This window comes from Oncorhynchus mykiss, chromosome 3 (assembly GCF_013265735.2).
Source record: "Oncorhynchus mykiss isolate Arlee chromosome 3, USDA_OmykA_1.1, whole genome shotgun sequence".
Classification (NCBI taxonomy): domain Eukaryota; kingdom Metazoa; phylum Chordata; class Actinopteri; order Salmoniformes; family Salmonidae; genus Oncorhynchus; species Oncorhynchus mykiss.
Genome location: NC_048567.1, coordinates 35,526,464 through 35,540,021, shown reverse-complemented (window position 1 = coordinate 35,540,021; position 13,558 = coordinate 35,526,464). Strand labels below are relative to the sequence as shown.

The window sequence follows — 13,558 nt, the reverse complement described above, 5'->3', positions numbered from 1 at the left end:
ATAACCTGTAGCCAGTGGGTTTGGTGACGAGTATGAAGCGAGGGCACACCAACGAGAGTGTACAGGTCGCAATGGTGGGTAGTGTATGGAGCTTTGGTGACAAAACGGATGGCACTGTGAAAGACTGCGTCCAGTTTGTTGAATAGAGTGTTGGAGGCAATTTTATAGATGACATCACCGAAGTCGAGGATCGGTAGGATGGTCAGTGTTATTAGGGTATGTTTGGCAGCATGAGTGAAGGATGCTTTGTTGCGATATAGGAAGCCAGTTCCTGATTTAATTTTGGATTTGAAATGCTTAATGTGAGTCTGGAAGGAGAGTTTACAGTCTAAACAGACACCTAGGTAGTTGTAGTTGTCCACGTATTCTAAGTCAGAACCGTCCAGTAGTGATGCTGGACTGGCGAGCAGGTGCGGGCAGTGATCGGTTGAATAGTATGCATTTCGTTTGACTTGCTTTTAAGAGCAGTTGTAGGCCACGGAAGGAGAGGTGTATGGCATTGAAGCTCGTCTGGAGGTTAGTTAATTAACACAGTGTCCAAAGAGGGGCCAGAAGTATACAGAATGGTGTCGTCTGCGTAGAGGTGTACCAGAGAATCACCAGCAGCAAGAGCAACATCATTGATGTATTCAGAGAAGAGAGTCGGCCTGAGGAATGAACCCTGTGGCACCCCCATAGAGGCTGCCAGAGGTCCAGACAACAGGCCCTCCGATTTGACACACTGAACTATCAGAGAAGTAGTTGGTAAACCAGGCGAGGCAATCATTTGAGAAAACAAGGCTGTTGAGTCCGCCAATAAGAATGTGGTGATTGAGTCCAAAGCCTTGGCCAGGTCAATGAATACGGCTGCACAGTAATGTCTCTTATTGATGGCGGTTATGATGTCATTTAGGACCTTGAGCGTGGCTGAGGTGCACCCATGACCAGCTCTGAAACCAGATTGCATAGCGGAGGAGGTGCGGTGGGATTCGAAATGGTCGGCAATCTGTTTGTTAACTTGGCTTTCGAAGACCTTAGAAAGACAGAGTAGGATAGATATACAGTGGGGAGAACAAGTATTTGATACACTGCCGATTTTGCAGGTTTTCCTACTTACAAAGCATGTAGAGGTCTGTCATTTTTATCATAGGTACACTTCAACTGTGAGAGACGGAATCTAAAACAAAAATGCAGAAAATCACATTGTATGATTTTTAAGTAATTAATTAGCATTTTATTGCATGACATAAGTATTTGATACATCAGAAAAGCAGAACTTAATATTTGGTACAGAAACCTTTGTTTGCAATTATAGAGATCATACGTTTCCTGTAGTTCTTGACCAGGTTTGCACACACTGCAGCAGGGAATTTGGCCCACTCCTCCATACAGACCTTCTCCAGATCCTTCAGATTTCGGGGCTGTCGCTGGGCAATACCGACTTCCAGCTCCCTCCAAAGATGTTCTATTGGGTTCAGGTCTGGAGACTGGCTAGGCCACTCCAGGACCTTGAGATGCTTCTTACGGAGCCACTCCTTAGTTGCCCTGGCTGTGTGTTTCGGGTCGTTGTCATGCTGGAAGACCCAGCCACGACCCATTTTCAATGCTCTTACTGAAGGAAGGAGGCTGTTGGCCAAGATCTCGCAATACATGGCCCCATCCATCCTCCCCTCAATACGCTGCAGTCCTCCTGTCCCCTTTGCAGAAAAGCATCCCCAAAGAATGATGTTTCCACCTCCATTTTTCATGGTTCGGATGGTGTTCTTGGGGTTGTACTCATCCTTCTTCCTAAAAACACGGTGAGTGGAGTTTAGACCAAAAATCTCTATTTTTGTCTCATCAGACCACATGACCTTCTCCCATTCCTCCTCTGGATCATCCAGATGGTCATTGGAAAACTTCAGACGGGCCTGGACATGCGCTGGCTTGAGCAGGGGGACCTTGCGTGCGCTGCAGGATTTTAATCCATGACGACGTAGTGTGTTACTAATAGTTTTCTTTGAGACTGTGGTCCCAGCTCTCTTCAGGTCATTGACCATGTCCTGCCGGGTAGTTCTGGGCTGATCCCTCACTGATCCCTCAGGTCTGTGAGAGCCGGAATTCTTACTGGTTGGTAGGTGATCAAATCCTTATGTCATGCAATAAAATGCAAATGAATTACATAAAAATCATACAATGTGATTTTCTGGATTTATTTTTAGATTCCGTCTCTCACAGTTGAAATGACAGACCGCTACATGCTTTGTAAGTAGGAAAACCTGCAAAATCTGCAGTGTATCAAATACTTGTTCTCCCCACTGTAGGTCTGTAGCAGTTTGGGTCTAGAGTGTCATACCTTTGAAGAGGGGGATGACCGCGGCAGCTTTCCAATCTTTGGGAATCTCAGACGTTACGAAAGAGAGGTTGAATAGGCTAGTAATAGGGGTTGCAACAATTTCGGCATATAATTTTAGAAAGAGAGGGTCCAGATTGTCTAGCCTGGCTGATTTGTAGGGGTCCAGATTTCGCAGCTCTTTCAGAACATCAGCTATCTAGATTTGGATAAAGGAGAAATGGTGGGGGCTTTGGCGGGTTGCTGTGGAGGGTGCCGGGCAGTTGATCGGGGTAGGGGTAGCCAGGTGGAAAGCATGGCCAGCCGTAGAGAAATGCTTATTGAAATTCTCAATTATAGTGGATTTATCAGTGGTGACAGTGTCTCCTAGCCTCAGAGCAGTGGGCAGCTGGGAGGAGGTGCTCTTATTCTCCATGGACTTTACAGTGTCCCAGAACTTTTTGAGTTAGGAATACAGGATGCAAATTTCTGCTTGAAAAAGTTAGCCTTAGCTTTCCTAACTGCCTGTGTATATTTCTTCCTAACTTCCCTGAAAAGTTGCATATCACTGGGGCTGTTTGATGCTAATGCAGAACGCCACAGGATGTTTTTGTGCTCGTCAAGGGCAGACAGGTCTGGAGTGAACCAAGGACAATATCTATTCCTAGTTCTACATTTTTTGAACGGGGCATGCATATTTAAGATGGTGAGGAAGGTACTTTTAAAGAATAGCCAGGCATCATCTACTGACGTGATGAGGTCAATGTCATTCCAGTATACACAGGCCAGGTCGATTAGAAAGGCATGCTCGCAGAAGTGTTTTAGGGAGCATTTGACAGTGATGAGGGGTGGTCGTTTGGTCGCAGACCCATTACAGATGCAGGCAATGAGGCAGTGGTCGCTGAGATCTTAATTGAAAACAGCAGAGGTGTATTTGGAGGGCGAGTTAGTTAGGATGACATCCATGAGGGTGCCCATCTTTAAGGATTTGGAGTTGTACCTGGTAGGTTCATTGATAATTTGTGTGAGATTGAGGGCATCAAGCTTGGATTGTAGGATGGCCAGGGTGTTAAGCATGTCCCAGTTTAGGTCACCTAGTAGCACGAGCTCAGAAGATAGATGGGGGGCAATCAATTCACATATGGTATCGAGGGCACAGCTGGGGCAGAAGGAGGTCTATAGCAAGTGGTAACAGTGAGAGACTTGTTTCTGGAAAGGTACATTTTTAGAAGTAGAAGCTTGAATTGTTTGGGTGCAGAGTTCTGAATTACTATTTTTGCAGTGGATTTCAACACCGCCCCCTTTGGCAGTTCTATCTTGGCGGAAAATGTTATAGTTAGCGATGGAGATTTCAGGGTATTTGGTGGTTTTCCTAAGCCAGGATTCAGACATGGCTAAGGCATCCAGGTCAGCAGAGTGTGCTAAAGCAGTGAGTAAGACAAACTTAGGGAGTAGGCTTCTAATGTTAACATGCAGGAAACCAAGGCTTATATCGTTACAGAAGTCAACAAATGAGAGCACCTGGGGAGTGGGAGTGGAGCTAGGCACTGCAGGACCTGGATTAACCTCTACATCACCAGAGGAACAGAGGAGAAGTAGGATAAGGGTATGGCTAAATGCTATAAGAACTGGCCGTCTGGCACGTTCGGAACAGAGAGTAAAAGGAGCAGGTTTCTGGGCACGATAGCATAGATTCAAGGCGCAATGTACAGACAAAGGTAAGGTAGGATGTGAGTGCATTGGAGGTAAACCTAACCTGGAGGTATATATATATGGAAAAGGGGTTACCTAGTAAGTTGCACAACTGAATGCATGTAACCAAAATATGTATTCTGCATTTAACTTAACCCCTCTGAATCAGAGAGGTGCGGGGTCTGCCTTAATCGACATCATCGGCACCTGGGGAGCAGTTGTTGGGGGTTAACTACCTTGCTAAAAGAGCAGAACGACAGATTTTTTCCACATTGCCGGCTCAGGGATTTGAACCAGCAACCTTTCGTTTACTGGCCCAACGCTCTTAACCGCTAACCTGCCACCCACAGTATGTTTGTTACACTGGTAAGGCATTTTTAACCGGAACCAACAGGAACCTTTAATTATATCCTCTCCATAGCCATGCAAATGCGACAGAGAGCTACTGATTAATAGACTGGAAACGATATGAACTGAGTTCTCCCTACAACATCCCTGCTCAATGTGTAAATGTACACTACCGGTCAACAATTTTAGAACACCTACTCATTCAAGGGTTTTTCTTTATGGAATCGTGTAGTAACCAAAAAAAAGTGTTAAACAAATAAAAAAATATTTTATATTTCAGATTCTTCAAATAGCCACCCTTTGCCTTGATGACAGCTTTGGACACTCCTGGCATTCTCTCAACCAGCTTCATGACGTAATCACCTGAACAAGCATAGACCAGATTCTGAGTTATGATGGGGTTGGAACTAAGCTCACGAGGCATTTAAATATCCCTCAAGAATTAGGGGTATATACAGTGCTCTCCGAAATTATCGGGACAGTAAATCATTTTTTGTCTTTTGGCTCTACTCCAAAAGTTTGGATTTGAACTCAAACAATGACAATGAGATTGCAGTGCAGAAAGTTACAGAAGCACAAATATCATACTCACCAAAAAATGCTAACTTCCCCTGTTATTGTAATGGTGAGAGGTTAGCATGTTTTAGGTGTATGATATTTGTGCATCTGTAACTTACTCACTCATCATGATTCACATTAATTTAGGATTATCCATAATCATGGTAGCATCCACATTCACGTAGAAGTGATTAGAAACATTCTACTCTTATTTACAAAATGTTTACCATTCATTTCTATTGGACACAAAACCATCTGAAACACAACCAAAAATAGAAAATGCATCCAACAAATGTGTAGAGTCACAAGCTTGATGTAGTAATTTGGGAAAACAAATACTTATTTTTGACTACTTTAATACACATTTGCTTTAATACAAGTGAATTTGTCCGAATACTTTTGCTCCTCTAAAATGTTGGGACTTTGTACAAAAGGTTCTATAATTTCTAAACGGTTCACCCGATATGGATGAAAATACCATTGTTTGATTTCAAATCCAAACGTGTCAAGTATAGAGCTAAAAGAAAAAATTCATTGTGTCAAGTCACTCCTGTGAAAGGGAGTATATGAGTAGGGTGTAACATCTGAGTCATATGCCACCATAAAAGGTGTGTGGGCCGACCCTCTCGTTGTCACCACCTGCGGGGAGGTGAGACCTTTGGGAGCTAGTGGCTAGGCTAATTATCTACCTTAAGCACACCTTTTCCCTCTCAATTAACCTCTCATTTATGGGTCATGCCACAGCCCGGCATGTGTAATTAAATTGTATTTGCATTTAATTAAATAATTCACACTAAGATAAGCTCTGCCAATGAGAACGGTGTGGTCCCTCTGATACACCATAAGGGAACGGTAGTGCATCTCTCTCTCCCTCTCCAACACAACCTGGCCCTTTGGAAAGGCAAATACGAGTTCTATGGAAGACTCGAGGGTAGAATCTAAAAAATAGCACCAACATTCTAAAGATACACAAGCATGGTTTGTGTGGTCCAGAGAATAGGAAACAAATAATTTACCACCCTGTGTGGTAATCATGTGCCTCTGAGGAAAGTTACCTATTTGGCTAACTGAGTGAGGACCGAGAAGTGGTATAAAAATGTGGGCCAGTGACTCACCCCTTTCTGATGACAATAATGATAGCCCCCAGGAGCAGGATGAGCACCACCAGGCCCCCAGCACACACCCCCAGGATCAGCCCCATCTCCTCTGAGTGTTGGGACACTTCCAGAGCCCGTCGGTGGTCCTTACAGGCCGCTGAGAGAGAGTGATGAAGGGAGGAGGGGGGAAGCAGAGATGGGATGAAGTGAGAGAGAAAAGAGGTGGGACAGAGAGTGGGGTAGAAAGAGAGCAAGATAAACAGAAGGAGAGATACAGACAGAGAGGGGGGGAACAGAAAAAAGGATACAGAGAATGAAAGAAATATACAGGCTTAAAAAATGCAGGTCAACAATCATCTATGCTTATCATACACAACAGCCATCACTCTGTCAAATCCTGACTCGTAACATCACAATGGCTGCATTCACACTAGCACCCTGACCGCTGAGAAAAGATAGAATGTTTCAAAACAGACCGACTCTTCACCGCCACATCTGTGCATTCATATGCAAGGTTGAATTTATTTCTATGGCAGTGTGTTTCAAGGGACAATTGTTACATATCGAAACTGTCTGGCTACCAGAATGCACAATAAAAACGTTTACAAAAAGGGTGTGTGGTGCCCACATTTTAAGCAGCCAATAGAGAATCACCATGACCTCACCGGCGCATCAGCTCCTCCTAAAATAGACACCTTGTGTTCATTAGACAAAATAATTGGATGGGAGACACAAAGAGACCACTGTCATGTGAGAGCTTTTCAATAGGCAAATCATATTGGCTATTTCTCTGCTCGTTTAATAAACGAGATTTGTGTCTCCTACGACAACAAAAGCCATTTGTGTCTTTGAGTGATGCACAGGATAGTAGGGTTGAGATATACTGTATGAGGCCAGGGATAAAAGTTGTCTAGGACTGGGGGAATGTTTTGTAGAGGGTCTTCATAAACTTGCCACACTGAGTACCTGGGTCGTGTTCTATGGGCACCAAACAGAAGAACACAGACTGAAATAGAGTGCCTACCTGGACCTATTCGTTTTCAATTGTGTGCCCTAATGAATGTGACTTTGCTTAAAGACATTCTGTACAACCACAGTATGTTTAATGCCACATCAAAACAAGCGTTTTTTTTGTGGAAGAAATCCAAGAAAATCTAAATCCAAGATGATAGTGTGGTTAATTTAAATCTACACGAGTACAGTAGAGTATGGGTGGCAGGTAGTCTAGCTGTTAAGAGCATTGGGCCTGTAACCGAAAGGTTGCTAGTTCAAATCCCCTAACCGACAAGGTGGAAAAATGTGCTGTTCTGCCCTTGAGCAAGGAAGTTAACAACTGCTCCTTGGGTGCCAATGATGTCGATTAAGGCAGCTCCCTGCACTTCTCTCATTCAGATGGGTTAAATACAGAAGACATTTCGGTTGAATGCATTCTGTTGTGCAACTGACTAGGTATTCCCCTTTCCCCAGTATAATTTCAAGGTGTCCCAGTGTCTGTAAGATGGTAAAGGCCATTATTATAATAGCAAGTTACTCATCTCATTGGCACAAAGCTCTACACGTATGGAAATGGAAGGAGAAGCAAGAAGCTATTTATGTCTTGTAGCAGGAACCCACTTATCTACTTTCTCTGTGTAGTGTCAGCCTCTCCTTATGGCCCAAACAGCCCTGCAACCAGCCCTACTGTGCCTTTAGGAACAGTTGCACAGCCATTCTCTAGTGGAGGAGAAAGTCAGAGCTGGCCTAAGGAAAGAGGTCTAGATAGCTAGCTAGCGTTTGGAATAAAGAGGCTCACAAGGGCAAAATGAGATCTGGGGCATAGGAAAGGGAAAATAAGCCATGTTTTAGCCCTCTCCTTCTACAACCAGGCCCAGGGGCATTTTACCGACCTCATCCCTATGGGGGAGAACTCTTACAGTACATTTTGGGAAGGTTTGTGGTTGGTGCGGAGTGTTTAATGAAAAATCACCAAGTACTGTTTATGGTAGGGGATAGTCCCAAAGTTTTAGCAGCCATGTATGTACACTGACACTAATGTTTTTACAGTCTATTACATTTATTCAGATAATTACCATAGATGTCATTGGTGTACAGGTCACGTAGACTAATGGACTCTGTGCCTTGTGTCTCTCCTGACAAAATGGATACATCCTTGGAGTTCTATACACGAGTATCACCGGTAATCTTTTTGTGTATCACAAGTTTGCTTGACATACAAGGGTGACAGTTACAACTAATTCAGCCAGCCTCCCTTCAGAAAGCATTCGTACTCTTTGACTTATTCCACATTTTGTTAAGTTACAGGCTGAATTCAAAATGGATTAAATATATTTGTTTTTCTCACCCATCTACACACAATACCCCATAATGACAAAGTGAAAACATGGTTTTAGAAATGTGTGCAAATTTATTGAAAATTAAATACAGAAAGGTCAAATTTACATAAGTATTCACACCCCTAAGTCAATATTTTGTAGAAGCACCTTTGGCAGCAATTACAGCTGCGAGTCTTTCTGGGTAAGTTTCTAAGAGCTTTCCACACCTGGATTGTCAAATCCAATAAAACTTTGTCACATGTGCCCGAATACAACCTTACTGTGAAATGCTAACTTGAAAGCCCCTATACAACAGGGGGTAACGGTACCGAGTCATTGTGCATGGGTACAAGTTAGTTGAGGTAATTTGTACATGGAGGTAGGGGTGAAGGGACTATGCATAGATAATAAACAGCGAGCAGCAACACTGTACAAAACAATTGGGGGGGGTCAATGTAATAGTCTGGTGGCCATTTGATTAATTGTTCAGCAGTCTTATGGCTTTGGTTAAGGATCCTTTTGGTCCTAGATTGCCGTGCGGTAGCAGAGAAAACAGTCTATGACTTGGGTGACTGGAGTCTATGACAATTTTATGGGCTTTCCTCTGACACCGCCTATTATATAGATCCTGGATTGCAGGAAGCTTGGTCCCAGTGATGTACTGGGCCGTACGTACTACCCTCTGTAGCGCCTTACGGTCAGATGCCAAGCAGTTGTCATACCAGGCGGTGATACAACCGGTCAGGATGCTCTCGATGGTGCAGCTGTAGAACTTTTGAGGATCTGGGGACCCATGGCAAATCTTTTCAATCTCCTGAGGGGAAAAGGTTTTGTCGTGCCCTCTTCATGACTGTCTTGGTGTGTTTGGACCACGATTGTTCGTTGGTGATGTGGACACCAAGGAATTTGAAGATCTCGACCCGCTCCACTACAGCCCCGTTGATGTTAATCCTTGGGGTTCTGTACACGAGTGTTGTGCAACATTTGCCCATTATTCTTTTCAAAATTCTTCAAGCTATGTCAAATTGGTTGTTGGTCATTGCAAGACAAACATTTTCAAGTCTTTCCATAGATTTTCAAGTACATTTAAGTTAAAACGGCCACTCAGGAACATTCATTGTCTTCTTGGTAAGCAACCTCAGTGTACTGTAGATATGGCCATGTGTTTTAGGTTATTGTCCTGCTGAAAGATGAATTCATCTCCCAGTATCTGATGGGTAGCAGACTGATCCAGGTTTTCCTCTAGGATTTTGCATGTGCTTAGCTCCATTACATTAATCGTTTTATCCTGAAATACTCCCTAAACGATTACAATCATACCCATAACATGATGCTACCACTATGCTTGAAAATATGGAGAGTGGAACTCAGTAATGTGTTTTTACCCAAATATAACTATTTCTATTCAGGACATAAAGTGAATTGCTTTGCCACATTTTTTGCAGTATCACTTTAATGACTTGTTGCAAACAGGATACCGGCTTCCTTCTTTTCACTCTGTCATTTGGGATAGTATTGTGGAGTAACTAAAATGTTGTTGATCCATCCTCAGTTCTCTCTGGTAACTGTTTTAAAGTCACATTTGGCCTCTTGGTGAAATCCCATGAGGTCAATGGCGTTATGAAGGACGCCTGTATCTGGGTGTGTTGATACCCCATCCAAAGTGTAATCATTAACTTCAGCATGCTCAACGGGATACTCAATGTCTTCTTTTTTAAAATCCATCTACCAGTAGGTAACATTCTTTACAAGGCTTTGGAAAGCCTCCATGGTCCTTATAGTTGAAACTGTGTTGAGAATTCACTGCTCGACTGAGGGACCTTACAGATTATTGTATGTGTGGGGCACAAAGTAGAGATAGTCATTCAAAAATCATGTTAAACTCTATTACTGCACACAGTTAGTCCATGCAACTTATTATGTGACTTGTTAAGCACATTTCTACTCCTGAACTTTTATACATTTGCCTTAAGAAAGGGGCTGCATGCATATTCACTCAAGACAGCTCAGCTTTTCATTTAAGGGGGAAACCCCCAGTGAGGCTCGAGGAACCTCTAATGGCAAACATCAGATACGGCAACATGCAATCCCAGTTTTTCCCATCCTTATCGATTACCTTCCTGAACTTTGACTTCAGGGAATGGCTGAATCTCTCATATTCCGTCTGAGGATGGTAAACCGATGGCCTCAACTGTTTCACCTGCCACAATTTACAAAGCTCCGCCATAAGGCGGGACATAAAGGGGGCCCATTGTCAGTAAGGATCTCCTTTGGAACCCCTACCCTGGTGAACAGGAGCACTAGTTCCTTGGAAATATTTTTGGAAGCCATCGTCCGAAGGGGAATGGCTTCTGTGTAGCAAGTGGCATAATCTAGAATGACCAGAATGTATTGGTGCCCTCTTGCAGATTTGGGTAGTGGGCCCACTATATCCATTGCTATCCTCTCAAATGGCGTTTCGATTATGGGGAGTGGCACTAACGGGCTTCTAACAGCTGGTCGGAGAGTTGTTAAAATCTCTTTGGGCTAGGGGGTATATTTTCATGTCCGGATGAAAAGCGTGCCCAAGTAAACTGCCAGCTACTCAGGCCCAGAAGCTAGGATATGCATATCATTAGTATATTTGAATAGACAACACTCTGAAGTTTCCAAAACTGTTTGAATGATATCTGTGAGTATAGCAGAACTTATTTGGCAGGCGAAAACGGGATGACAAACCATCCCGGAAAAAATAAATTGGAGGTCACTCTCTTTTCATTGGGAATCTAGAAGTCTAAGGCAGTTGCTTGCAGTTCCTATTGCTTCCACTGGATGTCAATTGTCTTTAGAAATTGTTTGATGTTTTTCCTTTGTGTAATGAAGAAGTAGGGCTGACCAGAACGAGGGTCGAGTGAAGTGTACTGTTTGATTGAGGCGCGTGACCAGAAATGTATTGAACGCAGTTTATCCCATCTTAAATTATATAGACTATTCACCTTAAAAAAATACCTAAAGTTGTCTTAGGAAAGTTGTTTGAAATGTTTGGACAAAGATTACAGGTAACTTATGAGATATTTTGTAGTCATGTGGCGTGAGTTGGAACCAGTGTTTTTCTGGATCAAACGCGCCAAATAAATTGACATTTTGGATATATAACAATGGAATGAATCGAACAAAAGGACCATTTGTGATGTTTATGGGACATATTGGAGTGCCAACAGAAGAAGCTTGTCAAAGGTAATGCATGAATTATATCTTTATTTCTGAGTTTCGTGTCGTGCCTGGCGGGTGAATGATGATTGTCTGTCTTTGTTTGATGGGGTGCTTTCCTCAAATAAAAGCATTGTTTGCTTTCGCCATAAAGCCTTTTTGAAATCTGACACAGCGGCTGAATTAACAACAAGTGTAGCTTTAATGTGGTGTATTGCATGTGTGATTTCATGAAAGTTTAATATTTATAGTATTTTTATTTTATTTGGCTCTGCCATTTCACTGGATGTTGTCAATTCAATCCCGTTAATGGGATTTGATCCCTAAGATTAACTGGCACTCTCCACAATTCCTGAGCCACTTCAGCCTGAATTCCTGGCCAGTAAAACCTCCCTACAATCCGGTCTCAGGTTTTAATCGATACCAAGGTGTCCACCTAGAATGTGCCCATGAGCTAGATCCAGTACTGTCCCCCGGTACAGGGTGGGGACCAACAACTGTTCCACAGACTCTGTACACCAAACCCTTTTTCATGATGAAGTGGAGAAAACTATTAGGCATCATCCCATCATTTATGGGAGTACCATCTACGACCTGCACATCTGTTCTGGCTTGCTGCAGGGTTGGATCCTGGTTTTGGGCCATCCCGAAGTTAGTCAGGGACCCTGCCAGGTCTGCTGGTTTTAGATAGTCGTCCTCTGGATTCAGATTGATCACCAGCCCCACTAGTACCGGGCTGCTCGTTATCAACGAGGTCTGCCACTTCTTCCTCATCCTCCCCTATTAGCACCTGTGAGGATGGCACCTGGGAGACCACTCTTCTTGGCTTGGGTTGAAGGCTACATGCTACTTCCTACTTGGTCAGGGTTGATGGCTTCTCAAATATGCCATTCTTTTGGACTAACTTCGCAAAGTTAGGAAAGTATCTACCCAGTATTACATCATATGGCATCTTTGGGACCACGCCGACCTCACAATCCAGCAGACCGCCCTCGGTTTGTATGCTGACTAAGGCTATGGGGTACAGACGGGTATCCCCATGATTGCACATCACACTGATATCCTGACTTGTATCCAGTTTATGAGTTGGCACTAGGTTTGCAACGACCAGGGTTAGCATACTGCCGGAATCCCTTCAACCTTCACATATGTTTGTTTTTTGATCATTCAAGTACAGTGGTTACAACAGGACATGCATACCATATATCAGCTTCATCTTTTTCACTGAGGTTACATTAAATTGGATATTCTTTAATAGGGCAGTAGGCTGAAATATTTCCCGGTCGATTACAATTGTAACAGATAATAAGGTTTCGCAACCCCCGGTCACGGCTTTTTCCCGTAGTGTCTTGGCCCCATTGTGATTCTTTCCTCGCGGCCCCAGACTGCTCTCTTACCCCTCCAAATGTTGAGACAGTCATACTCTGTTCGCTGGTTTGCCCAGGCCTGGGGAATGGGGATCTTTCCTCCTGTGCCTGGTCAGCTGTTCCTGCCGTACAATACCATTCAACCAGGCCCACGAGATGGTTGGTGGAAAGTACCTTGTTCTGGCCAACCCATCGTCAAACTTTTTGGGGTAGATCTTGCTGAAACTGGTTGAGTACGACGGTCTCGACGACCTCGGCGGATGAATGGGTCTCCGGTAGCAACCATTACCGTGCCAGGTGAATCAGGTCGAACATCTGTGTTCGGGGGGGGGGGGGGGTTATCGGTCACTGCCAGTCTAGTCAAAATCTCTCCCTTTAGTTTATCGTAATCCTGTGCATCTTTCAACTCCAGGTCAAAATACACTTTTTGAGCATCCCCTGACAGGTATGGTGCCAGAAGCCCTGCCCATTCTTCTTTCGGCCACCTCTCCCTCTCTGCCGTCCATTTGAAGGTGGTGAGATATGCTTCCACATCATCCTGCTCTGTCATTCCCTGAAGAAAATTATTGGCCCGCCTCTGGGTATTTGCAGCTGGTAACTGAGCCCCAATTTGGTCCGCTAGCTCCAATAGGCCTTCTCTTAACTCCCGGGTATTTCTCTCTTGCTCCTCTCTGAGCAGCTGGTTGGTGCGGTGCAGGACCTGTA

General features: G+C 43.8%; 1 protein-coding gene across 8 annotated transcripts in view; it reads right to left on the bottom strand.

Moving 5' to 3' along the window:
- Nucleotides 1-13,558, bottom strand: part of ptprub (protein tyrosine phosphatase receptor type Ub) — a 353,002-nt gene that overhangs the window by 71,075 nt on the left and 268,369 nt on the right. For all 8 annotated transcript variants that reach the window (XM_036973945.1, XM_036973950.1, XM_036973953.1 and 5 more), the window contains exon 14: nucleotides 6,004-6,142. In XM_036973945.1, the coding sequence (XP_036829840.1) occupies nucleotides 6,004-6,142 (139 nt within the window). The remainder of the gene's footprint in view (nucleotides 1-6,003; nucleotides 6,143-13,558) is intronic.